The sequence below is a fragment of the Phragmites australis genome, chromosome 3 (genome assembly GCF_958298935.1).
Source record: "Phragmites australis chromosome 3, lpPhrAust1.1, whole genome shotgun sequence".
In the NCBI taxonomy this organism is placed as follows: Eukaryota; Viridiplantae; Streptophyta; class Magnoliopsida; order Poales; family Poaceae; genus Phragmites; species Phragmites australis.
Genome location: NC_084923.1, coordinates 45,295,120 through 45,321,812, shown reverse-complemented (window position 1 = coordinate 45,321,812; position 26,693 = coordinate 45,295,120). Strand labels below are relative to the sequence as shown.

Sequence of the window (26,693 nt, the reverse complement as noted above, 5' to 3'; positions counted from 1 at the left end):
TCTTGATTGTAATGTTTCTCCTTAATCAATAAAGCTCACGTTTGCCCTAAAAAGAAATAACTATTTGCTGATTCCTCTTGACTAACTTTATTCTTTTTTGGTCTATAGAAAATCTTTATTCTGAAAATTAAAAAGAGATGAATGTTTTTTTTGGAAAAGGAAGGAGATGCATGCTGTTGAAAAGTCATTAGATCCAAATACCACAACTAATTGGGATGCAGTAAACCTCATCCTTTTCAACAGCTCAGCCTATGTCCGCCCAGCTGTTTCCAGGGACTCCTCGGTCACTCCCTCTCCGTCCGTCTCCCCCATTCCCTTCCCTTCCCTTCCCGCCGCGACGCGAAGCCGCCAAAACGAAGCCGAACGAACTCCCGCAAACCACAGCGAAGCGATCGCGAGAAGCTCCAAGGAAGCTTATCCTCTCCTCGAGCGCTGCAACCCACACCGATCTCAAGCTGCCATGGCGAGCTCAGGAGAGGACGGACACGTGGTGGTGGACCTTCATTCCGCGGCGGAGTCAACGGTGGCGGCGGCTAGCGACGAGGAGGCGTACACCACGCCGCTGCACGAGATTGAGTCCCTCTGCATGCGCTGCGGCGAGAACGTGAGTGCCCCCGTACTTTACCTCTTATTTTCGTGCTTCTGTCCTGTTCGGTTCGGGCTGGGTGTTGCGGGTCCTGAGACCTGTGCTTTTGTCGTGGCTAGGGCACCACTAGGCTGCTACTGACCCTGTGTAACGCCCATTTCGTTTTCCCGTCAGGCCAGCCCATCTCCCTACGCGTGTGGCTTAGTCCAGCTCGCTACTCCCGTTCCCCTCTTCCTCTCACTAACATGTAGGCCCTACCTGTCATCCCCTCTTCTCATCGCGTGCACAACCGTCGGTCGAAACCACCACCCCCCACGTCTGTCGCACCCAATGACCTCAAACCCACAATTGTCGTCCTCCCTCATCTCTATAAAGCCACCCAACCCCGCCGCCCTCTCTTTTTCCCCTCAACTTGCCGCCCGAGCTCGTCGTCACCGAGCCGCCATTGTTGCCACCCGAAGCTCGGCCGCTCAAAGACCGCCGTAGCCGAGCCCTCCTCGGCATGTCTGAGGCTGCCACCGGCTTCGCATGAGCACGAGGAACCTTCTTCGTTGCTCCGTCGCCGCAGGATAGCCCACATTGTGCTTCGGTGAGCACCGCTGCCTCGCACTGTCACTAGCTTGCCCCGTTGCGCCTCGAGGTTCGCTGACCGTCTTTTTAGCCTCGCAAGATCTCTAGCAAGCCTCACCAACTCTCATATTTCTCTCTACGCTATCGCACGACCATTCCAGTCGAGCTCCCACCCGTCGTCACCATCTCGTCGTCCCTGAGCCCTCCTCAGCGTGCGCAAAGCCCTCGGTGAGATCCCCGTCGTCCCCTCTCTGTTTTGTGTCATTTCCCGTCATGTTTGGTAACTCATAGTGTGACCACACGTGACATCGGTGATGCTCCAGCAAGGCCCGAGGCGACGTCCCCATCCTTCAGTCACCGTCAGCCGCTGATCCCCCCAATCTCCCTGAGTCGTTCGATCTAAAACCTATGGCCAAAATCACTTACCCTTTTATTTGTGTAATCGGTCCACCATAGACCAGTGGAGCAAGTCCATTATGCCGGTCCACTGTCCTAGTTAGCAGCCATGTAAACGCCACGTCAGCACCCTAAGCTCAGTCAGCAGTCTCAGTCAACGATGACATCAGCATTACGCAATAACTAGGGTTTTAAGTACAAAAATAAATCCTAGTATTATCTGAAATTAGGTATATTTACAATTTAATCCCTAGGCTTTTCTGCTTTCACAAAAAGACCCTTGTCAGTAATATTATTTTACATTTAGGCCCATGTAACTTTATTTTATTTATATGGCCCTTAAACTTTTCTATTTTTACCAAATAGTCCTGACCCTTTTACAGAAAGATCCCTATAACTTCAAACATTTATAACTTTTTCATCATAGCTCTGTTTTAGACGATTCTTGCACTCACGCGATCGTAGCAACATGTACTTTCTGTTAGTATGCTTTTTATAATACTTTGCTACTGTTTGGTATACTATTCTTAGATGTTTGTGGTTGCTTATTTTCGGTATTCGTGAATGCATTAGGAGGCGAGCAGTTCGTAAATCTTCAAGACCAGGCATTTGAGGAGTTTGAGCAATCCGCTATTAAAGGCAAGTGTCCTTGATCATATCGAACTTGCTGTAGGAAAAGTGTTTTTTACTTTTATTGCATGTTTGACAATATGAATCATATTGCTAGGGTTTACTAGATTCTTCCATGATTATCCTTGTCGCATGTGTTGTAGTTTGGGTATCCTGAGTAGAAATGCTTAGTCGTGCTGTCGAGTTGGGTGGGTTAAAGGTTAATCTGTTTAATGGTCTGTGCAATATGAACTGGTCTGGTAATCTTGATAGCAACATGGAATCTGATTCAGCGACTATCAAGGTATGATGATATCTGTGCTTGTTGATACATTTACAATAAATACACATTGTACGCCACTTTTGTAACTTTTCATATTACTCATCGACAGATTCCGGAACTGGACTTTGAGATCCCTCCAGAAGCTCAACGTGGGACACTTTCTACTGTATGCTTCATTCCTTTCTGTATACATTTTGTGATGAAACGGTTCCTTTCTATATTTTCTTTCCTTTTGCTACTAGCGTGCTTACTTCTTTACCTCATAAATTAGGTGGAAGGGGTTATTATGCGAGCTGTGGATGAGCTCCAGGCTCTTCAAAATGAAAGAAAGGTGAATCTTGGGACTTGTATGCAGTATGCTTAGCTTTTGGAATTTGAATTATGCTGTGTTGTAATGTATTAATTGTCTCCTGCAGAAAGTGGATCCTCAAAAGGCTGAAGACATTGATAATTTTTTACTAAAATTGAGATCTCTTGGGTCAGGAGAAGGTGCTTTTACCTTTATTCTTGATGATCCTGCAGGAAACAGCTTCATTGAGAACCTGTAAGAGTTTTTGTATCCCTCAGAATTCTTATTATTCAAGATTTAGAATCTATAAGACTTTTAGATTTGTTTTGATAGGCAAGAGATTGTTCTCACAGTACAAATGTTTGAACTACTTGGGTTCTCCTTCATTATGATAATATTGTTTTTCCACTTAACCTGTAGTGATGTGAGTTACATAGAGTGCCCTACTATGTAATGGCTACATCTGGTATTGTACATAGGAAGATAAGAAAACTGTAATAGTCGGGATTTTTTTGTTAGCTCCCCCATGCATGTGGTTCTTTTAATTCGACATATATTGATTAATCTTCATAAATCCACAGGCATGCTCCGTCACCAGATCCTTTGTTATCTGTGAAATTCTATGAAAGGACACGTGAACAACAAGCAGCACTTGGTTTTCTTGCTGAACCACCACCAGAACAACATGGAGAGTCTGTTCTGTCTGCTTCAGCAATGGAATCCAATTCTGTTGGGTCGCGAAGGGAGACCCATGGTTCAGTTGGAGCTGTTGCAGATCGTCGTGCTATAAGTCAGGGAAACCCTGATGAAGTTGCTGCAGCGCTGTGTAGATATTCAGCACCGGAAGAGGTATATCTGCTTGGTTGTTGGCACTGATCTCATCAATGTTCATTTGCCCTTTCAAAAAAAAAATATTATGTCCATTTGTACCTTACAAATTTCACTTGGACAGGTTGATACTTTTCCATCAACATCTGGGGCCTGTGGAACTGAGTGTGTCACTCGTTTCTTTGCTACAAGTATCCTTTTTTCCTTACATTCATCATTTCCATGTGGAATCATTTAGAAATAGAGTGCATATAATGTCTGTACCACTTCATTATCTGTGTGATCAAACTTGGTCCTTGAGTATATGTGGTATCTTGGTTACGCTTGTTTCATTGTGTGATCAATTCTGTTGTATCAGAAAAAGAAAACCCCAAAGATATCTCGTAACTTCAGTCAGAAGAGTTATGCTGCCTCTCCTCCTGTACCTTGCATTTTGCATGTACTACTTCATAGTAGAAACCGTTCATTGGAAAATTTGTGATGGTTTGCCAATTGTCGGAAGTCTAGGTAGGATGCAAGATTTTGTTAAGTGACAGTTTGTTGGAAATCCAGGCCACTATCAAGAGGTTCAATCCTAGGTGTATATCAGAGTCAGTGATATTCCTGATATATGGCCTGGGCTGTTCTATTAAGATCTAACCTTTGCTGTTCGATTTAAGTATGGTGTTTCACATTTGAACCGGTGAGTATTATCAGTTTGGGTGGGTTATACTGGCAATAAACAAAGCACACGTCTTTTCTTGACGGTTCCTAGCTGGTGTTGGGTGCCTGAGTTATGGTTTATAGCTTTACACCATTTAAAATAAGCATGGCTTTACTGGGTTTATTGCACATTCTGACAGGAACTCATCAAGTCTTCAGGATCCTACATCATAGCTGTAACCCTTTGATTGGGTTTCTGAATATGGGTACAAAACTTTTTTTTTTTTGAAGAAGGGCACAACTTTTTAGTGATTCCTTGTTCTTGCTTAATGCTGCAAGTAGTAAGTATTTGATCCTAATTTTGGTAGAAATCCCATATTTCAGGGAGGTGATTGTTATGGCGATAACATGTGACATGTGTGGTTATTGCAACTCAGAGGTCAGTTTCAGTTTCTTACCTGGGATTTTTTTTTAAAAAAAATCTGACTGGTACCCTTTGACGTTCATGTGAGCTAAAAAATGTTTTTCTTTCAGTTGAAGACTGGTGGTGTAATTCCAGCTAAAGGAAAGAGAATTACTCTACGTGTTCAAAATGAAAAAGATCTTATTCGTGATGTCATAAAGGTCAGGAGTTTCCCTTTTTTTTCCAGCGTGCACTTTATTTTTTAAATTTCCATGCCTATGCGTGAGTTGATGGACATATGACTAGGGTGGGGAATATTAGTGATGTTTCATCTTGGCCTCATAATTCTTCTTCAACTTGTGATTATCTGACATCAATGGCCTGATGTGCTGTCAAATATATTTGATTTGAAACTTCCTAAACCTTCATAATCTTACTGTATGCTGAAAATGTCAAGTAGCTTTTCTTTCTTGCTTTATTTTTGGGCTCTTTCGTCTCTAGTGTGCAATTTCAGAATCTTGCAGCTCTTTAACTTTTCCACAACACCAGATAATCTGTGGTTTTGGTTTTCTAGGAATTGCATACTCGCATCAGTAGTGTCTCGACTAAGGAACTTGTTTGCCTGTTTGGATCCATCTTCGAAAATACGACTTTCTTCATTTGGCATTTTTTTGTTCCAGTCAGGTTCAGCTAGCGTGGAAGTACCTGAACTTGAATGGAGCTTGCAAGTGGAACGTTGGGTGGTATGGTCACAACTGCTGAAGGTTTCATTGTGAAAATATGCGAGGGTAGGTTCACTTCATTGTTTTCACCCATTCACCCTCGGTTTATGACACTGAAGTTGTATGCAAGTGCTCATTGAAACTCATGAGATGATTTGCATGCAACAATTTTTTTCTTGGTTACAGCTCTGGACAAAATACATGGTTTCCATCTGGGTGCTTGCACATTGGGATGGAAAAAGAAGAAATGGGAGGATTTCAAGGAGAGACTATCAAAAGTAATTTCTTTGTTCTCTGTATAGCTTAACGGGGAAGGTAAGGTAAGGTTATATGCAATATATTAATACTGTTTGTGTGTGTATTCCACCAGCTTCTAAGTTTACAAGAGCCTTGGACTTTAATTATGTATGATGGATTGGCGGCTTCATTTTGTTGCCCCAGCTACGGATTCATTAGAAGATAACAGCCAGCTAACCAGTAAGTTAACCTTATCAAGATGGTGCATCCTATATACGAGAATGGACATGACCGCACTGAATTTTAAAACTAACTGATAGAGACTTGTGCAACATTTTGCCTATTTCTGAAGATGTTTTGCCTAGTACCCCATATTGACAGTTAAAGGATGGATGTGCATATAAGTACTATTACAAGTCTCATATGCTGAATGCGTCGCTCTGTGGATTGCAGTCGAGGAGTATCAGAGGAGTTGGGAGCAGAACGAGGAGCGCATGATGCATTTTTTTACCAATCTTGTGCTAAATGTAAAGTTGTAACTTGTAATGTTATCTGTTTACTTTGATAAACTCCCCCTGTGTACTAATTTTCGTTACTTTTGTGTGACAATAGACAATGCGAGGTATTGAGTTGGTCAATGGTGTTTTGAGCATTTTAAGTTTGACTAGGATCAGCTCGAGTGGTGGGTATCCTGTACTCCTGTAACAATGAACTGTACACGCTGCCATTCTGATTACGCATGAGATTTCAACAGTGGATATTTCCCTCTGATTATCCTGCCGTAGCTTGTACTGTTACACGGAGCATCATACATGCTGAAAAATAGTCAACTTTTTTTGCACAATTGGCTATTTTGGCGAAGTTTAGACACCGAATCGGTTACATGGGAATATGCGAGTGCGCGAATTTTGATCTGGACTGAATTGGCTATTTTGGCTAAGTTTAGACACCAAATCGGTTATAAATTCTAGAAATATGTTAGTTCTGTATGAATTCGTGCATTCGAAACTGTAGCTCGCTTGTTCCAGCACTGTGGCGGATATGTGTAGCAGTGAATCTGAGCCATCCAAACTCAATCGGACGGTCAACGAACAACTGCCAAGCGCAGCTGTACAAAGAGGCAGTATTGCGATAACCAGCTTGGAGCGAGCGACCAGCCGAAAGCCCCAAAAATCACGCAGCCTAGCGAAGCAAACGACGGGGAGATGGCTACGGCCGCGGCGTGGGAGGGCCCGACGGCGGCGGAGCTGAAGGCGGCGGGCGCGGAGGCGATCCCCGGCGGCGTGCGGGTGAAGGGGTGGGTCATCCAGTCCCACAAGGGCCCCATCCTCAACGCCGCCTCACTCCAACTGTACGAGTCACCCCACCGTAAACCCTAGCTCTTCCGTTCTCCGTTCTTTTGATTCGTCCAAGTAGAGGACCGGGATCTTAGACTTGGGTTCAGTAGAAGTCTTGGATGGTGTTTGATTAATTTGTGTCTATTTGTTTTTTTCGCTCATCGTTCACGGTAGTCACGTTTGTTGTGCTGTGGTTGCCATGCCATTTGGCTATCACATGGTGCAGATCTGTACGTGATATTTGAATTATGAATCCTCCGTGATCTCTTTAGCGATAATCAGCAATTAACTAAAAGTTTCAGTATATCAATATTTCTGTTGCTACATTCAGTCAGAAATTTCTCGTTCATTTCAAGTTAATTTTTTAATCACTGCCCTTTTAAAGGATGCTAAAAAGTACACAATGCTTGCTACGTAGTATTGGTTCTGTCCACTGGTAGTAGATCGTTCCGCGTTCAGAAGGATTTTGTATGAATAATAAATGAATCTTACTGGTAGAGAAAGTTAATGTTAAGTTGCAAATTGCCATATAATGTCTTTATGTTCCTTTTCAGCTTTGAATATGAACTTCAAACAACACATTTACCTGAGATGGTTTTTGGAGAGAGTTTCTTGTCCCTTCAACATATTCAAACTGGCATCAAATTGCATTTCAATGCACTTGATGCACTCAAGGCATGGAAAAAAGAGGCATTGCCACCTGTTGAGGTTCCTGCTGCAGCAAAATGGAAGTTCAGAAGGTTCTCTATAACTGTACTTTTTCTTTACTCAACATACTAGAAAACACTCTAGTGGAATATATTGTATTAGCTTGACATCACCTTTATTTCAAATCATTATGATTTATCTCAGTTTGAAGTCTTGGTTAGAAGTACAAATGTGTTATTTTGCTTTTGTTTGTGTTATGCATTATTTCAAGAGAAGTTGAATGGTGCAATTTTTTAGATGTGTATGTGTTTATTTTGGTCTTTACTGAAAGGGTTTAAGACAATGTAACTGTTGGTTCTTTAGGAGATGCCCTTGAAAAAAAAATCCATGCATCAATTTTTTAGGTTATTAATCAAAAGCTAAGAGCATCTCCATATAATTGTTTTTGTGTTTTGCAGTAAGCCTTCTGATCAGGTGATACTTGATTATGACTATACATTCACAACACCATACAGCGGGAGTGATGATGTAGTTCTGAAGCCAGGCACTGTATGGACCTGATGTCTATTAATTTCACCTAATTTGTCAAATTCCCTTTTGTTTCCCTTGGCCCATTTACTCCTCCTACTAGTGTGTACCACAATAAAACAAATATCTTTATTTAATGTACTTTTCTTTTCCAGATGCAAGCAAGTTTAGATGGATGTAGCACCTTACATTGGGAGGATACCGATGACCGGATTGACCTTGTTGCCCTTTCAGCCAAAGAACCAATTCTTTTCTATGATGAGGTATGAAATGGAATAGTAAATGGTTCATGGTTGATCTATATGGTTTACCCCTGACAGGATGTATTTAGGTTATCTTGTATGAAGATGAGTTAGCTGACAATGGTATTTCATTCCTTACAGTGCGGGTGGTAAGTGTTTCCTAATTGTCCTTATTTTAACTGGATTTTTGTATCTCAACATTGATGTTTAGTTCCACGCATTTGATATGATCTTTGGTTGCGTGCATGTAGAGGGTAATGCCGACCGGTTGGTTTCTGCTCTTGCGTTTTTGGGTAAGATCTACTGCCTCATTTTTTAGACTTGATGTCACTTTAATGTGAAGATAATATACAAGGATAATGCATATATATCCTATATTCGTACGGAAACCCTCTTAGAAGATCTAGTAGTAATCCAATTGGTTGGCTCCAACCAATGTTCTTCATAAGCCAGGTTTCTCTAGAAAGCATGGGAAGAAAGGGCAATAAATTGGTTTACTTGTTGAATTGGACCTTACATTGCTTCCTTCGAAATTTGGACAATATAAATTTTGAAGGGGCATCTCTGGGCAGTTGCTTGGAAATACAATGTCAATGTTTCTGCATGTTTCAAATGCAAATGTTTAACATCTATTGCATTTCGAGACACTTTTTGACATAGACCACCGGCTTAGCCCTACTAATTATTGCCCTTCATGTTAACAGCTTAGAGTTGATGGTGTACTTATGAGATTAAGGGATACTCGGATATATTGTTCTTTTGGAAATAGCGATGAAGCAAAACCTGTGGTACTCCGCGAATGCTGCTGGAGGGAAGCAACATTTGCTAGTTTGACTGCAGTATGCTAACACTCAACCAAGCACCTACTTTGCATAAGGTCATGTCGACCATGTTGAAACATATTCATCTCTTATCCCTTTTCTAATGCAGAAAGGATATCCTTCTGACTCTGCGGCATACGCAGACCCGAATCTTGTTGCTCAGAAGCTTCCGATTGTGATGCAGAAGACCCAGAAGCTGAAAATACCCAACTGACCCGCCAACGCATCTTTACCATATATGTACATCATGAGTGTTCGACTGTGGCCTCTTTTGTTTGCCACATGTTGTAGAGGCACGTTTATGTTGCATTTTAACATGATCAAAATTATTGTCATAAATCACCGTAGACAAACATGAGATTTCACCGCAAGACTGGCAGTCTCTTCATGCTTGAATTACATTTGATGAGATTTATATATCCTTACGAGAAGCTTATTTGCTACAGTGCACACACCGTTAACCGAGATGTTCTATCAGAGCTTCTGGAGAACGTCATGCATAGCTGCACGCGGTCTACACAGTGCCTCCAACGGAACAGCTTTTGGCATAGTCAGTCCACTGCCTTCGCTCATGTCGACCTCCACACCAACTCTGCTCCAGTGGAAGCACTGGATCAGCGTTCCCAGAACCACCCCAATAGTCTGCAACGCAAGCGCCTCTCCGGGACACTTCCGCCTCCCCATCCCAAAGGGCGCCAAGAATAATCCCTCGGCTCTCCCGCCCTCGAACCGCTCCGGCACGAACTCGTCCGGCTCCTCCCACACCCCCGGGTCCCTGTGGATCGCGTATGCGTTCACCAGCAGCGCCGTGCCGCGTGGGACGTGGTAGCCTCCGACCTCGCAGTCCGCGGATGACTCGTGCGGGAGCAGCAGCGGCGCGACGGGGTAGAGGCGGAAGGTTTCGCTGACGATGCACTTGAGGTAGCCGAGGCGAGGAATGTCGTCCGCGGTGACCAAGCGGGAGGTCCCGACGGCCGCATCGATTTCTGCATGCGCCTTCTTGAGCGTCTCCGGGTGGTTCAGCAGAAGCGACATTGCCCATTCTATTGTGCTTGATGTTGTCTCTGCTCCAGCTCCAAGTAAGTTCTTCAAGGAAGGATAAACGATCGTCAGTGATACAGAACTTATCGCGCGAGTCGAATTTCTGACGAATTAACTGAACAAAAGAATCGCCCACCGAACAAAGCGCCGCCATCATGGTGTCAGTGTAGACCTCCGGCTCTGTCTGTTGCAGGGTGAGCAGCACGGCGATCATGCTCTTCTTCTCGCTCTCGCAGCTGTCGTCCAGCCTCCGCCGCACCGCGTCGATGAGGCGCCGCAGGACCGCGTCCCTTGTCCTCACCGCGGCCAAGATCTTGTTCCTCACGCCGAACACGTCGAACCACCGAAGCACCGGCAGGTAGTCCCACAAGACCGAGCCAACATGCGGGAAGATCTCGTCAATCACCTGCTTGAACTCCTGGGCTTCCACTGACATGTCGGTGTCCGCGTCCGACTCCGGGCGTGTTGCCTTGGTCTGCGCGATGGTCTCCATGAGGACGCTGAGGGAGAGCTCGAACAACCCACGCTTCAGCTCGATCCGTGCGGCGCCTCCGGGGGCCGCGGTCGTCGCGCGGTACATCTGCCGCACCATGGCGCGCACCTCGGCGTAGATGACGCCCGACATGCAGCTGACGCGGTGCGCGGAGAGGAGGTGCACCGCGACGATGCGGCGGAGGTTGCGCCAGTGCGGGCCGTAGCTGGCCGTGCCGAGCGCGGCGCCGTCGAAGGTCACGAGCATCTGCGAGGGTAGAAGCGGTCGGTTGGCGAAGGTGACGTCGTGCTCCGTGAAGCACTCCCTGGCGAACGCCGGGGACGTCACGACCACGGCGTCGCGTGAGCCGAGGCGCAGGGAGAAGATCGGCCCGTGGCGCTCGGCGAGTCGGGACAGTGCGGCGTGGTACGGCTTCTCGACGAGGTGCAGGTGGCCGAGGAAGGGGATGGCGCCCGGAGGGCTCGGCGGTAGCCGCATTCTCTTGCTCCTGCCATTGTTCTTGCTGCTGGCGCGGACTAGGACTTGGTGTGCTAGGAAGAGGAAGACGAAGGAGAGGATGACAATGTAGGCCTCGTCCATGGTTAAGTTGGAGAACTGATGTTTCGCTGCATGGCAGACTTTATAGGACTGAAACATTAGGGGAACAAAAGGAGACAAGTTTTTTTAAAAATATATATATATAGATATATATATATATGTCCCCACCCCGTGATTCCTCTTCCACACTTGATCCATCCTTGTTAGACTAATCATCTATCATCGTGCATGGCACGGCATGATAACCGCGTATATTTGTAGCTGTATATTTGATCGATTTGTTGTAATCCCTAGATGTTAATTAGCTCATGATTTAGCTGCTTATCGTTGGCATTAGCCAACCGGCTATTTATGTAAACGCCAGATCAATGGATCAAGTCATTACGTGCACTTCTCTCTCTTTGCTCTCACTCCTATTCATGTGTGCAAATGTGAAGATGCCAAGAACATCAGTAACGCGGTAGGGACGAGCTCCCACTGACGACAGTGACAGATGGAGGCAACTAGGCAAGTTGCAGTGGCAGAGGCCGACCGAGCACGAGGAATTGTAGCTTCTCGCGGCAAGTCCGGTTCAAAGTTTTGCGTTAGATGTGGAGACGTTGGTCCTGTTTAGCACAGCTGAAGTTTACGAGTTTTTGTTGAAAAGTAATTTTTGTTGAAAGCTGATTATACCTTATTTTCAAAAGCTGTTGAATTTTACGAGAAAATTTTAAATTCTCGGCACACCAGCTTTTCAGAAAAAACAATCTCAATCAGCTTATCAGCTTATAGTTTATTTTATCTGAAATTAATTTTTTAATTTTTCAAAAATCAGCAATAAACTAACATGCTTATTTCAGTTTTCAACTTATAAGGTTTGAGAATCAGAAACCAGCAATAAGCCGTGCAAAACAGTATCATTGTCCTACTTTGATTGGGTTCGAGTCTCCCAGAGCTTCCCTGTCCCCTCCTCGTATGGACCCAGAGCTTGCCAAGTGCTGCAACTATTTGATCTCGCTCACTCTTCGCTCCATATGGTTGGAACGCAGTGCCAGATTTTTCATGAACTCTTCCAAGGATTTGGCTGTGCTAGTAAATGAGATTGATGGGAGTGTCTTGTGTCGAGATGCTGGTGTCTTGTCGGTCGTAGCTTTCTTCAGTCGTTGGCTGTTGTTGGTAGCTCTCAGTTTTAGCTTGCTGATGTATAAATGGTGATAAAAAATTGAAACGAAACCGGCAGAGAGCTACCGTTGTATTGATTAAGGAAGTCCCGATGGATTAAAAAACAAAATTTACAATGAGAACAAAAGATTCTAAAGAGAGAGAGGAAAAAGACGGATGACAGAGACAATGACTATTCTCTCCTAATGAGACGGCCGAGAGACCGCACACCAGTGAAGGCCCAAAGGGTTGTCTCGTCTTTGATTTTATAGACAATTCCAACTTATAATCAAACGTTCTATCATTTCGCTTTTTCTAAATTTCCTAACAGATAAACATGATAAACGACTTGAGGCCCGTAGTTGGAATGTTCGGCATAGAGGTTATAGCGGTCCATCATTGGTGCACTGAGGGAATTACCAGCCATGAATTAGGATAAATTATCGGTTGCCCGATCCAAAGCATCAAATCAGCATAGATGTGTCTAGTGAACCAGCACTCAACAAAGAGGTGGTGACCGGTCTCAGCACTACACATGCACAGCACGTAACATTGGTTGTAGGATCAACCTCTACGGGCCAACCTATCCGATGTCCATATCCTATTCAGATTCGTAAGCCAAACGAAAAACTTGCTTTTAAGAGCCTTCGAAAGAGAGTGTGAAAATTGTAGTTTATCGAGGTTAGGAACTGGACCTTATAAGCCGAACTCACTGAGGAAACGTCATGGGTGGAGAATTTCCAGGTGATATCATCCTCGGTATGGTCATGTAATTGCACATGTTGGGTTCCAATCCATAAATGGTGATAAAAAATGATTGTAGTCGATGCATAGATGGTCATATATATTGATCGAAACGTTCATGGCCGGCAAGAACGGCGCCGCGCGATGCGCATGCACGGACGTACGTGTCCCGTTGGTCGAATGTTAATCTTCTCGCCAGTCGCGCGCCGCTCGACGCCCCAACGTGGATCCTGTACGGAAGTGCTGACACCGCCTTCTCGCCGGATGTGGCCCGTTTCCGCGCCACGCACGCATGCAAGATCAGCGCGAACCACGTCCTGAGGCCCGGCGAGGGAGCAGGCCTACCGCCGGAAGGATGTAGGCGTGGAGCACGCGTGCGGGGGCGGCGTCGCGCGCCGGGGGAAGCTCCTGGGCGTCTTCCCCCAGGACGTGGACGGGCGGATCTTGCTCGGGATGCGCGCGTCCGGCGGCGAGGGGTGGCGCGCCAAGGTGGGGGTGGTCGTTATTTTATTTACCGACCACCTCATGCAAAAAAATTCTCTTTTTTGTCTCTCCCTCCAGAGATCAAATCAGACTCTGAAATTTTGTGTGATGTTGTGTCATTCCATTCCCGATCTTCCAAAAAAATGCGGGATTTTTGCGCGACTGTGCCGATCTCCAGGTGGATGGGGTGGTCGTTTTTCATTTACCAACCACCCCATACTAAAATTTCTTCATTTTCTTTCTCCCTCTAGAGAACGTATATGAATCTGAAATTTTGTACGGTAGTTATAAGCTGCATTCCCCGTTTCCATGAATTTTCCTGGGATTTTATCGCGCTGGTGCCACCGGTAAATTAGGATCTCACGTGGCCGACATTTGGTTCACCGACCACTCCAGAAGCAGCGGCCATGGATTAGACTGCAGAGCACTTGATGTTTATGAGATTTATGCAATGGACTGGTGTTTCGTTCACGGATCAAAACTTGCTGGGCATGGAGACATGGAGCACACTAGAGCCGTGGTGGAGGAGGCAATGCTGGCGAGTGTCCATGCAGCCTGAGACTAATAGTTGAACGCTTGAAGCCAAGCATGGATTTGCAGTTTTTTTTTAGCAAAGTGGCAGGAGCTCTGCCTTTCAAATAAGAAGAGGAATAGAATACCAAAAAAGTACAAGAGGTTGGCGTAAGCTCTTGCGCCCGCAAGCACCACGTGTTACATGCCCAAGACTATAGCCCTACAATGAATAAAAACTAATGTACATCGCCACAAAACATTATGAGGCTCTCCTTCTTTGTTCAGTGTCCTTCTTTGCGCGCGCAATCACCTCTTGGGCCGTTAGATTTTTGTTTTGAAAAATATGTGGGTTGTGTTCTTTTCCGATGTTTCACATAATGTAAATGATGGTACCATTAAAGAAACGTCTTGTTTTCTTTGAAATTTCCCTTACTGTAGCTTCCCACCATTCCGTGATGGACCGGAAACATAAGGGATGCACATTTGTGCTAAGCGTAATCTGCTACTAAGACAAGACTGGAGCCCAGACAGCTTGTGCAAAGGGGTTGTGCATGCACAAATGCATGCCGGTCTCTTGAGGACCATTACATAGGATGCAAGAATTTTGATGATGCTAACTACACAGTGCTAAGTTATCCGCCGTGAGAATCTTGTTTTGTACGAGGGTCCAGGCAAAGAATTTGCACTTGGTCTCCGCTTTCGCTTTCCAAATTAAGTTGTGGTATCGCTCAAAGGATCCGTTGAGTTGGACTTGGTAGGTTGATTTTGCAAAGTATTGCCTGTCAGTCGTCCAACACCATATGATGGTGTCACTTACTTCCGGCACGAATTTGCAGTCTCATCTAGCAATAAGAAAAATAACTTTAATATAATGCTAAAATTTAGCTCTTCAATAAAAACAAAAACACAACAAAACTTAAAAACTTGCAATTATACGAGAGAGCCAAGAGAGAAAAATTAGAAGGAGATGAATACACAGATAAGATGCAACACAATATTTATTACCTACACAAGAACGTCCTATTTTTGACTGATTACAAAATGATTTTAGATACACAACTTTTACCTAAACCATAACCAAAGTATTTCTATCTTTCTCTTCTGAAACTCTAAAACTCAACTATCAAATAGATATCTTAAGAAGGCTCTCATAGTCATTTTCTCATATTTATAGACCTTGAGAGCTTCCTTACATCCTAAATGTACTAGATTTCTTGCATCCCAAGTTTTCTATATTTCTTACACCCCGAGTAAATTAGATTTTTTTTTATCATAAGTAATATTTTTGATGATAACACATGTACTCTGTCTTGAGATCTCAATCATCGGTAAGTCTTTCTCGCTCCTAATCCCTCGATCCACTTTATCACTTGCACCGTCATCATTTTCGCTCAACTTTGTCAGCACACCGTTTTCGTCCATCTTCTCAAACTTTGCTTGCTCTCTACATGTACAACTATGATCACTCTTCACTCCATCTGGTCTCCTTAATCATCTGACATTAAACATTCCGCTATCGACAGCTAAGTTGCATCAATCGCTACACATCATAAGACAAGCATATAAGTTTCTCTAATTCTATTTCTCCTTATCTCCCGTTAGTCATAATCATAATCATTTAATCCTTATCTCCCGTTAGTCATAATCATAATCATTTATTCTAATATATAGACATGCTCATATAACTTAAATATAACTTAATTTAAACTTTATCAATAACTCAGAGATATCCACTTATTTTCTCAGTCATAATCATAATCATTTATTCTAATATATAGACATGCTCATATAACTTAAATATAACTTAATTTAAACTTTATAAATAACTCAGAGATATCCACTTATTTTTCTCACCCCGTTTGTCTCGTCGATCGCAGGGTACCCACATCGACGTCTACGAGCGCCGCCGGATTACTGTCGTGGTCGATATATAATTTCGGGCGAGGTAGGTGGTTGAAGCGGCGGCTTACTTCGCGATCTCGAGCTACGTGGCGGCGATGCGGTGGAGAGGCGGTCGAGCTTGGGAATACACACCGTGGACCATGCAGCCAGGTACGTCCAGCCCAGTGGGCGCTCTCCCGGCGCCCCTAGGATCATCACAGGTTGCACGCGCCGGACGCAAAAATGCCGCTCGATCCAGTGCCAGCCCGTCCCGGCACGTGGAACTGCCGCTTGCAGCCACGATGACTCGTGCATCACGGCCCAGCCGCGTCCCGCGCCCGACCACCACGCAGCGTCACCGGCGTGCAACGATCCAAGCACGTGCCGCGCAAGTACAGAAGAAACAAGAGGCAATCCAATCAACTCGGCCGAGACTCCTAAACTCTTGCGACGTGCAGATGACATGCAAGCTTCCACTGTCTAGGACCTATTCTCCTACCACGATATCACTTCATGGCCTTGACCCATACTGGAGCTCTTCATGGCCATTTATACGTACACGCATTCATATACCAACTACTTTGACCCATCCTTCTGCTAGCACATACACACGAGCAAACGTTTCCCATAGGAAACGGTCTACCGCAAACCGAGTACATGCAGCTACTAATCACTAGTACTGACGTTACTTTGTAGCTGAACTGATGCAACCGCCTTTGTACGTCGCAGATATATTGGCGCCTCTCGTCCGGCCGCATCGCACGGCTCTCGGCATGCACTCCGGCTCAATCTCCTTATGTACGGATCACACGTACTACCGTGGGCTTCTTCCGGTGCCACACACTACTACCATATGCAAGGCTTTATACAAAACGTTCACTACATGCACGTGAACAAAATAAACATGTAGATACAAAAATATCAAGATTAGCTCCAACAAAAGAGAGGATGGCCACGTAGGCCTTGTCCATGACTGAGTGAACTGGGGGAAGTGAAGAGTGATGTGTTTCAGTGCTACTGATCGATGGCGAGCTGGTGTTTGCATATGGCGCCATCCTGCATGGCTGCATATATATATACACCAGGATTCAAGCGTTGATAGATTGATGTGGATCTACAACCTGAATGCTAAAGTTGTCATACAAATTTTGCATGCGCGATCGCTGACGTTTGGGGAGGATGGTTCCTGCATGTAGTTCAGGATATGTACGATCTTGGAATAGAGAGAAGAGGAACAGAGAGGTGTGCGGATGCGTTTGTTAGCTCGAAAGCTTTGTCTGGTTGGGGAGGTGGCCACCGCGATTCTCCCCACTCCCCAGCTTCTTCCTGGGCTCGCGAACGTCGTACTGCGAGAGATCTGTACGACTAGCACCAGACTATCTTCGGAAACACGAAACTCCATCGCGAGCTCAGGATTCTTTCGCAAGTAGTTTGGGTGCGGTGGATAAAAAGTTCAGACGAGCAAAGTCACTGCAGAATATTGACTGGGACTCTGGGAGAGGCCAAGCAAGTCCAGTGTCCGTGACGGACGAAGTCACAAGACTAGCAGTCAGCAACCTTGTACAGTGCATGTAAATTAATCTCATCTGAAGGAAATATATTGCAGCTTGTATAATGCATGTGGTCAGATACACACAGGCTTGCATCATAGCTATTCACGGCCATGGTTTATTTAATTATTTAATTGTTTTTTATATACGTGGAAAAAAAATGGTTCGTGCGAATAGTTGAGCTATCAGCAAGCAGTAGGCCGATGCATGCAGCCATGCATCCACATGTCCCACATGCCCACACACACAAATGGCCGTCTGGGCCCAGTCGTATTACAGCACATATAGTTTTATTTTTTCCCCTAAAAACATATATTTTTGTTTTCCCCAAGCTAAAAGTATATAGGGTTGGCAAACCTGGTATCCGTCCAGTTAATAAGATATTCTTTGGAACGCAGTAATTTTACCAAATGTATCTACAAAATAGTTCAATTCCTACTGAATTCCAAGAAAATTCCCATATTACAAATGTGCCCTAAGCTTTTTAAGTCTTACTAGGCTGGTCCTAAGTAGATTTGTTCAAAGGCCGGTCCGGGTCGTGTTTCGGGTCAGGCTTAAAAAAAGCCTAACATGAAAACTAAAAGCCTGAGTCCAGCGCGAGCCTGGTGTCAGGTCAGGTTTTTAGACCCGAGCTCGGCTTGACAGTGGGTTTTTCAGGTTGGTCTTGATTTTTTTGGTTTCTTGGGTTTGTTCGGGTTTTAAGCTGATTTTTTAAGCCTGAGCTTGGCCAAAAAAAAAACCTACATGCTAATAAGTTAAGCCTAAGTCCGACCCATACACTGTAGGGTTGGGTTTTTTCAGGTCGAGTCAGGTCGGATATGTCGGACCAGGCTACCCATGATCAGGTCTAATCCTAAGAAAATAAATCTAGCATGAAAAGAACTAGGTATTTTTCTGGTCGCCACCAGTATGACTAAGTTGGAGTTTAGCTTTGACTAATCCTAATCTAGAACTTAAATAGGCATGGAATCTATTATATTATTATTTGACTGTTAAAAGGAGCCACTATGTTCGCTCTCAAGATCACAAAAGTAACATGTTAATTGAAAAAAATCTAGACCACTCATTATTATGAACATCTAATTATCTAGATTAAACTAAAGAGTCCATATCAAATACAATTAATAAATAGCTAAATTCAAAATTAAAAATTATAGAAAATTAGCAGTTCGATTTCCATACAGTTCAAGAAGCAAAATATCTAAATAAAGAGTCCAAATAATAATAATAATAATAATAAGAGACTAATTTTTAATTAAAGGTTGTCATGATAAAATATTACAACCAGAATAGCCATGCTATTAATGTGAGCCACCTTACTAGTTTATCATAGGCGGGTGTGTGAATGATATGTGAGTTTTGAATGAACAACACTAGCCAGGAGACCCACGCTAATATCGTGGCTAGCCTCGCTTTTTGTCATGATAACGTTTGATTAAAAATTAGTCTCTTTAGTTTTTTTTATAAGGTTAGTGTCATTAGTTACAAAACACATAAAAATTATTTTGCTCCAAACTTATACCTAAATTGTATACATGTATTGATTCAGTTTGTATACATTTTGATCAACTACTAAAATCGTGCGTCTATAGGGATCCCAACCAAAATTAGAATAAATTTGCATTGCTTACGTGTTATTCCTTACTTGATGTCTGCTTGTATGATAACATTGAGCTACACGGTACTTCTTAATCTATTATCTTAATAATATTTTTGAAAAAAATTATTATTTTTTATTATGAATTTTAGCTATTGATTAATTGTATTTTACGTGGACTCTTTATTTAGATATTTGCTTTTATAATAATTTATTTTTTCAAAGACTATATTTGATATGGATCATTCTTTTTTTCTATTCTAATCCCAATTTCAATTATTATTAATTTATTTTATTTGGACTTTTTATTTATATATTTTGCTTCATAATCTATATTAAAATTGAACGGCTAAATTTCTATAATTTTTAATTTCGGATTTAGCTATTTATTAATCGTGTTTGATATGGACTCTTTGATTTATTAATCTAGACCATTAATAACAATGAGTAGTGTATAATATTTTCTTTTTCAATTTACGTGGCAATTTTGTGAGTAATTCCTTTTAACACTCAAATAATAATATAATCGATGATGTCAGATACAAACCCAAAACCAATGATATGTCTAAAATAATGCTATCTACTTTTTCCATGAATTTATAATATTCATGTGTTTTCTAAAAATTTAGCCCGTTCAGATGCACAGGTTGATGTGTTGTATAGAATAAAAGATCGAGGTAGCAACTACGCTTCTCTGAAATACTAGGCGTAGAATAATGATACAAGGCAACCTGCAAAAGATCACAAATTGCTAAACCACCTACTCTCAAACAACTGCTAGTTGTTCATATAAATCTCCCCGCACAATTTACAGACGGCAACACGAATATGCTCACAAGCTTATTTAGCAGTACATCACACACTGTCAACCAAGCGTACTAGAGTACTCAATGCTGACGCCCCCTTTCCCCATGAATTGAAGACTCAAAGATGCCAAGAAGTCGTTCTATCGGAGCTCATGAAGAACATCGCGTAAGAGCTCACGAGGCTTGCACATGGCCTCCAAGGGAACGGCCCTGGGGATGGTCAGCCCGCCGCCCTCGGTCATGTCAACCTCGACCCCATCAACCCTGTCCCAGTCGAAGCACTGGATCAGCGTACCGAGCACCAGCCCGATGGTCCGCAGCGCGAGCGTCTCCCCGGGGCACTTGCGCCGTCCCATCCCGAACAGCATCAGGAGCCGGCCCTCGGCCTTGCCGTCCTCGAACCGCTCCGGCCTGAACGTACCCGGGTCCTCCCACACCGCGGGGTCCCTGTGGATGGCGTACGCGTTGACGAGCAGCATCGTGCCGCGAGGCACGTCGTAGCCGCCGACCTTGCAGTCCGCGGAGGACTCGTGCGGCAGCAGCAGCGGCGCGGCAGGGTAGAGACGCATGGTCTCGCTGATGACGCAGTCGAGGTAGGTGAGACGAGGCATGTCGTCCGCGGTGAGCAGGCGGGAGGTGCCCACGGCCGCGTCGATCTCGGCCTGCGCCTTTCTGAGCGCCTCCGGGTGGTTCAGCAGCAGCGACATGGCCCATTCTGTCGTCGTCGATGTGGTCTCCGTTCCGGCGCCAAATAAATTCTGGTTCACAAATAAAAAAAGAATAAAAAACAGTCAGTGAGATGGAAAAGTGGACAGTCACGTTGGCGATAGGCATCGCATGGGACAAAAGATGTCACACTCTGGACTAGCATAAGCTGCATAATCTCATCCAGCATAGTAATATGGCAAATCTACCGGGCAAGTGACCACTGAGTGCAGATTCACCACACAGGTGAAGCCATTGACTCAAGTGACCAGGAAAAACGAAGCATTGACTCACCATCGATCATTGAAGAATGAAAAAAGGCAGGAAATAAGCATGCGGACAAATGCTAATGAAACTTTGCTCTGAGAGAGATCAAGTTGGAAGAAACACTCACCCCACACAGAGCCATGACCATAGTATCCGTGTAGACCTCCGGCTCTGACTGCTGCAAAGTGAGCAGCATGGCGATCATGCTCTTCTTCTCGCTCTCGCTGCCGTCGTCCAGCCTCCGTCGCTCCGCGTCGATGAGCCTCCGCAGGAACGCGTCCCTTCTGCTCACCACGGCTAGGATCTTGTTCCTCACGCCTAGCACGTCGAACCACCGCAACACCGGCAGGTAGTCCCATAGGTTAGCCGAGCCAAGGAACGGTACGACCTCGTCAACGATCTGCTTGAACTCTCTGGCCTCCGGTGACATGTCCGTGTCAGCGTCCGCCTCGGTGCGGGACGTCTTGGTCTGCGCGATGGTCTCCATCAGGACGCTGAGGGACAGCTCGAACAGCCTCCGCTTCAGCTCGATCCGCGCGGCGCCGCCGGGCGCGGCCGCCGAGGCACGGTTCATCCTCCGCACCATGGCGCGCACCTCGGCGGAGATGACGGGGATCATGCAGCTGACGCGGTGCGCGGAAAGGAGCTGCACGGCAGCGACGCGGCGGAGGTTGCGCCAGTAGGGGCCGTAGCTGGACGTGGAGAGCGCGACGCCGCCGAAGGACAAGAGCTGCTGCGAGGCGAAGCGCGGGCGGTTCGCGAAGGCCACGTCGTGCTCCGTGAAGCACTCCTTGGCGCACTCCGGTGAGGACACCACCACGGCGCGGCGGGACCCCATGCGCAGGGAGAAGACCGGGCCGTGGCGCGCGGCGAGTCGGGTCAGCGCCGCGTGGAACGGCGTCTTGACGAGGTGGAGGTGGCCGAGGAATGGGACGGCCGGAGGGCTCGGCGGCAGCTGCTGCGCGCCCTTGCCCTTGCCGCCGCCGGCGGCGCGGCCCACGAGGTAGTGGAGCAAGAAGAGGAAGGCGAAGGAGAGGATGGCCACGTAGGCCTTATCCATGACTGGGTGAACTGGGGAAGTGAAGAGTGATGTGTTTCAGTGCTACCGATCGATGGTGAGCTGGTGTTTTGATGTGGCGCCATCCTGCATGGCTGCATATATACACACCCCAAGATCCAACAGCCAACATCTACAGTGACTTGATGGCTAATATTGTCATATAGTTTGCAGACGCAATCAGTGACGTCTGGGCAGGATGGTTCCTGCAGCTCAGGATATGCACGATCTTGTCAGAGAAAGAGAAACAGAGAGGGGGCGTGGTCGTGTGGATGCGTCTGCTTCTACGGGACTCGAGAGAGCACTGTCTGATTGCGTCTTCCAAAGGTCTGCCCCTCGGATTCTACTGCGAGATCTGTACGACTAACGCCGGATTTCTTTGGAAACAAGAAGCTCGAACTCGATGATTAGTTAATTCGTTCTGCGATCCTTCCTGGTCAGTGGATTCTTCTGCAAGTAATGTAAGTGAGGTGATTGTCCCGGAGTATCCTGTGATCAATAATTCAGCATACGTGAACTGGAGACGAAGTCACAGAACCAGCCGTCACCAATTCGTACAGTTGATACTACTTGATAGTCCGATGAGCGTTTAGTCAATGCACACCTCATCTGAAGAAGAAAAAGAAGGAAGTGCAGTGATCTTCGTGTGGATAAAACTACACGCGCTTGCATCATCGCTGCTGAGTATTATTGACCCAGACACCCAGGCCCATCAGCGACCAATGATGCAAGCGGATAGACATGGCCGCCCATTCGTGGGCGTTTGGGTTCCATCCGATTATAGCATCGCACAATTACCTGAAACAGGCCCGACATATATATGTTTTTACCTGTTTGCAACCAAAAATATACAGGACGGCCAGGACTAATATCCATCTATCCACTTCCACTTCGATAAGCCTTTTCAGTCTTGTGGCATGTTTGTTTTAGTTTTAGATACTCTAATTCTGATTCTCTCAAAGAAAAGTTGATCGTAGCTGATTTTCTGTGCAAAAGTAGAACGTTTTTAGGTCTTTTTAGCGAATGGCATGTTTTCGAGTTACTTTTGCAACCGTTAAGATCCAATGGAGCTCCTACTCTCATCCTTCCATGACTCCACTCGACCTCTAGTTTTGCCTTCGCCCTTAGCCACTCCACCCACTTGTACTCGTTGCAGCTGTCACCTCCTTGTGTGGTCGTCAGTACTGGATTTAAAATAATAATAATATTAGATTATTAGAAAATTATAAAAATAATACTTAAAATCTGATATATGCAGAAATATAGATCTGTCAAAATTTCACGTGCCGACATGCTACGTGGCAGTATGCCGATATGTCTTGTGTTCGACGATATTTAAAGAAAAAATCATAATTTTTCATATGACATCGGATGAAGACGATCTTTATATAAAAATTATAAATATCGATGATATCTACATCTTTATAGCTAAATATTTTTTATTTAAATTCATTTAAATACCAAAAAATAATTATAAATTTTAGATTAAAAAACTAGATATGTAACAAAGTTGGCCAGCTTTATTTGAAGCCAAATTGCATTGGATGTGCCCTTGAGCCTGAAATGGCTATGTCTGGACTTTTAGCTTCACTTGTGTCCTAGCCATCCTTTTCCGTTTACCTCGTGGCAAGCGTTGTTAGCAATGTCAAATGTGATTTGATTGTTAGCCGGAGCCATCCTTTTCCGATCGCTTTTTTTTTAATTGAGAATCTCAAGCGCAAAACACATAAAAATAGAGCAATAATTGGTCCTCAAAGTTTCACTCTTAGCTCAGGTTGCTCCTCGGCGTCTCGTATTGGCCATATAAGTCCTTGAACTTTCTTCTTCTTTAGATTATAATCTCAAAACAAGGTTGGCACACGAACTAATTAGTTCTTGTGCCAACACAAGCAACAACACATGTATGCGGTGAGTGGCTCCCGGTCAACAGACCCATGGGTTTTGAAATGACTAAGCCACAAGGATCCGCACTTCTATCTGGAGCTCATGCACTCCTGTGCTTATATTGTTTAGCATGGCGTCGAGAAATCCTAGCGACCGATTAGTGGGTGGGGTTCAGACGGTGAGGAGCAGAGAACTAGGGGTACAACTGATATTTCCTACCGCGATGTTAACTCACTGCGTACTTCATAACTCTATTGTTGTCATTGTATATACTAATCACTTTCAAAGATTATATAATCACCTTTTATTATCTTAAGGTGATAACACGGTTTATAATATCTCTAAATAGTGCATTATATTACTGATTGCCTTGAACATCAACACACAAGCCCGGTCAAAGGCAGGGGCGAGCCCAAGTGAAGGTATGGGTATATAGATGTACACCTAAATTTTTCATAAAAAATAAGTATATATTATATTTCTTTGAGGAATAATCACCAAGTGTATTACTCATTGATGAGAGCAGTATATGTGTTTATATACTATCATCAAACGTAGCGACAGACGCAGTCTGTTAGAGATCCATAGCATGCAGCGGCTGTGACACCTTGCAGTAGAAGTCAGCGTCTGAAATTATGGAGCTCAAGTAAAATTGTGTATGTGTTTGGATTGATTAAACCTGTGAAAGATGGTATCATTTGATATACTGGCCTAGACTATTTCAAATTATCCTAGATATAACGATATAGTCAGAAAATATGCCATCTAGACCTGAGTAACATCACGCGTAAATCAGCATATTAGGTCCATGTAATAATCATATCGTGTATGGTATCTATATAAGTGTCTTGTCTAACAGCATAAGTCAAATGCTGAGCAGAAGAATACTCTCGTCATGTATATATTCTCTTTTCTTCATTTCGTATTTTAGCAAATGTTAAAGTCGAATGAGTGCACCACCCACTATCTAGTTTTGACCCCAAGTGTGGGCACATGCAAAAATAGATGTTTCCGAAAAAAAAGTACTATAATAATTATCGTACATTTACTTCTTCATGGTAAATAATGTGTCACCATTTGCCAACTTCAGTTGTTCTCAGAAAACCTTAAATTTTTCTGACTGCATCATTTTCATACTTATCAAAGTATCATCACCATAGTACCTCTAAACCACAGTATTAAAATCTTCTAACCAGACATTCGATGCAGGTCGTCCGCATGTATTCATTGTTCTAAGGTATAGTTTGATAACTTGAGTTAATAAACATATTGGTGCCATTAGGCTGTTCCTAACCTAAAACTTTTGACCAGGGATCAGAGAAACTAGATTAGAAACAGTCCATTCTGCATTGCACTGTTCTTGTTCATCTGTGGCGTAGGCTTTGTTCTTGTTCTTGTTCATTTGTGTTTATGTTTTGTTCTTGTTTAAATATTTGTTTTTATTCAGTGCTGTTTTCAACAACCATCTAGGTTATGTTCTTGTTTAAATCTTGTGCTGATCTGAGATTTGATATGCAGTTGTTAATGTATATCTTGTGCTGATCTGAGATTTGAGATGGAGTTTGTGAGATTTGAGATTTGAGATCGATCTAGGTTATTGCATCTTTTGTTTGGAATATCATGCTGTAGTCACATGACTTGTGGTTGATTAAATTGTACAGAATCACATATGCTCCACTTTAAGACCATGAACTTGAGTACTCAACATTTTTGTTTCTTTATTATTAGGGATTCAAGGACCTAAGCTTATGTATTCAACTAGTGTTGGACTTTAGGAAATAAAATAGGATGACCTTGCTGTTGTGTTGGACCTACATCGGGGTGGGATTGGGGCTGACCTATATTTAGGTCTTGGCCAAACAGGATCACATGGTACTGAATATGTCAAACTTTCTTAATCATACTGAATATGTATGCACACATCTCAAATGTGTTCATGTACTTGAAAATGAATGCTCAATTGGATTTCATGAACTTGAATAAAGAAATCGTTAGTTTGGTGTTCATGTCATGAAACACATTGTATCTTTTTGTTGAATTGAAATTGATAGTTAGGTGTGTAAATGTGCATGTTGATACTGACATGTCAAACTATTAGGTGTGATGTCGCCATGATACCAATCATTTTATTCTTTTATGTGTTTTGAACAATGTATGATTTGTATATATATGTGATGTTTTTAATCTTTGTGATATGTAAATACCTATGTTTTATGTTGTGAATAATATGTGATCGATATTCTGAATAATATATCAATATGTTTAATTTGAGAATCATTAAGTGTGTATATGTCTGAGAATCATAAAGTGTGATCTTAAAAAAAAATTCTATCTACGACAATTAACACAAACGGGTTCAAACAAAACTCATATGTGACTCTTAGCACTCTCAGACGGATTTAAATAATACCGTATGTGACTCCTACTATGTACAGACAGTTATCTAGAAAATTCATTTGTGTATCAGACGGTTCTAAAACCTTTTGTAACGATATTATAGACACTTTTACAAAGACGTAACTTATAACTATATGTGATAGAATTTAAAATCTGCTATAAATACCCGTTCTGGTTAGTGAGTTGCAACAATAATTCATCGTTGCCGAGTCAATTACGTGCTTGTAGTTGTAGTGGTCAACTTCTTGTGATAGGGCAGCATGTCACCTCAGTGAGAACGTGGTATACCTATTTTGTACGTTGTGCCATGCCGTGACTGTGTTCGTGCTGCGATTTCTTGAATCCTGATAGACATCTTTCGTACGTTGTCATCGTCCCAATCTCAAGTAAACTCTGCGATGCAACTCAGTGGTCACCAACACAACCCGCCCTTTTGTTTTGCTAATTTGCAGACCTT

General features: G+C 43.8%; 3 protein-coding genes and 1 pseudogene across 3 annotated transcripts; 2 read left to right on the top strand and 2 right to left on the bottom strand.

Moving 5' to 3' along the window:
• The first annotated feature begins 472 nt into the window (after nucleotides 1-472).
• Nucleotides 473-6,286, top strand: LOC133911252 (uncharacterized; annotated as a pseudogene).
• Nucleotides 6,287-6,695: 409 nt separating this feature from the next.
• Nucleotides 6,696-9,572, top strand: LOC133913365 (TIP41-like protein). The gene is made up of 8 exons (XM_062356496.1): nucleotides 6,696-6,916; nucleotides 7,457-7,642; nucleotides 8,009-8,099; nucleotides 8,234-8,341; nucleotides 8,410-8,469; nucleotides 8,572-8,613; nucleotides 9,025-9,159; nucleotides 9,251-9,572. The coding sequence occupies exons 1-8, from the start codon at nucleotides 6,771-6,773 to the stop codon at nucleotides 9,353-9,355; spliced, it is 873 nt and encodes a 290-aa protein (XP_062212480.1). The 5' UTR covers nucleotides 6,696-6,770; the 3' UTR covers nucleotides 9,356-9,572.
• Nucleotides 9,573-9,591: 19 nt separating this feature from the next.
• On the bottom strand, nucleotides 9,592-11,337 carry LOC133913364 (cytochrome P450 81Q32-like). The gene is made up of 2 exons (XM_062356495.1): nucleotides 10,319-11,337; nucleotides 9,592-10,227 (listed from the first exon to the last, which is right to left on the bottom strand). The coding sequence occupies exons 1-2, from the start codon at nucleotides 11,309-11,311 to the stop codon at nucleotides 9,616-9,618; spliced, it is 1,605 nt and encodes a 534-aa protein (XP_062212479.1). The 5' UTR covers nucleotides 11,312-11,337; the 3' UTR covers nucleotides 9,592-9,615.
• An 8,544-nt stretch (nucleotides 11,338-19,881) lies between these two features.
• LOC133913363 (cytochrome P450 81Q32-like) lies at nucleotides 19,882-22,033 on the bottom strand. Its single transcript, XM_062356493.1, has 2 exons — nucleotides 21,026-22,033; nucleotides 19,882-20,684 (listed from the first exon to the last, which is right to left on the bottom strand). The coding sequence occupies exons 1-2, from the start codon at nucleotides 21,956-21,958 to the stop codon at nucleotides 20,067-20,069; spliced, it is 1,551 nt and encodes a 516-aa protein (XP_062212477.1). The 5' UTR covers nucleotides 21,959-22,033; the 3' UTR covers nucleotides 19,882-20,066.
• Between the last annotated feature and the right edge of the window lie 4,660 nt (nucleotides 22,034-26,693).

Excerpts from the sequence above, each read along its gene's own strand:
- LOC133913365 (XM_062356496.1), top strand. The coding sequence starts at position 6,771 with ATGGCTACGGCCGCGGCGTGGGAGGGCCCGACGGCGGCGGAGCTGAAG. Across the intron at positions 6,917-7,456 it reads AACGCCGCCTCACTCCAACT|CTTTGAATATGAACTTCAAA; the intron begins GTACGAGTCACC and ends GTTCCTTTTCAG. Across the intron at positions 9,160-9,250 it reads CATTTGCTAGTTTGACTGCA|AAAGGATATCCTTCTGACTC; the intron begins GTATGCTAACAC and ends TTTCTAATGCAG.
- LOC133913364 (XM_062356495.1), bottom strand. The coding sequence starts at position 11,311 with ATGTTTCAGTCCTATAAAGTCTGCCATGCAGCGAAACATCAGTTCTCC. Across the intron at positions 10,228-10,318 it reads TGATGGCGGCGCTTTGTTCG|AACTTACTTGGAGCTGGAGC; the intron begins GTGGGCGATTCT and ends CCTTCCTTGAAG.
- LOC133913363 (XM_062356493.1), bottom strand. The coding sequence starts at position 21,958 with ATGGATAAGGCCTACGTGGCCATCCTCTCCTTCGCCTTCCTCTTCTTG. Across the intron at positions 20,685-21,025 it reads TGGTCATGGCTCTGTGTGGG|AATTTATTTGGCGCCGGAAC; the intron begins GTGAGTGTTTCT and ends TTTGTGAACCAG.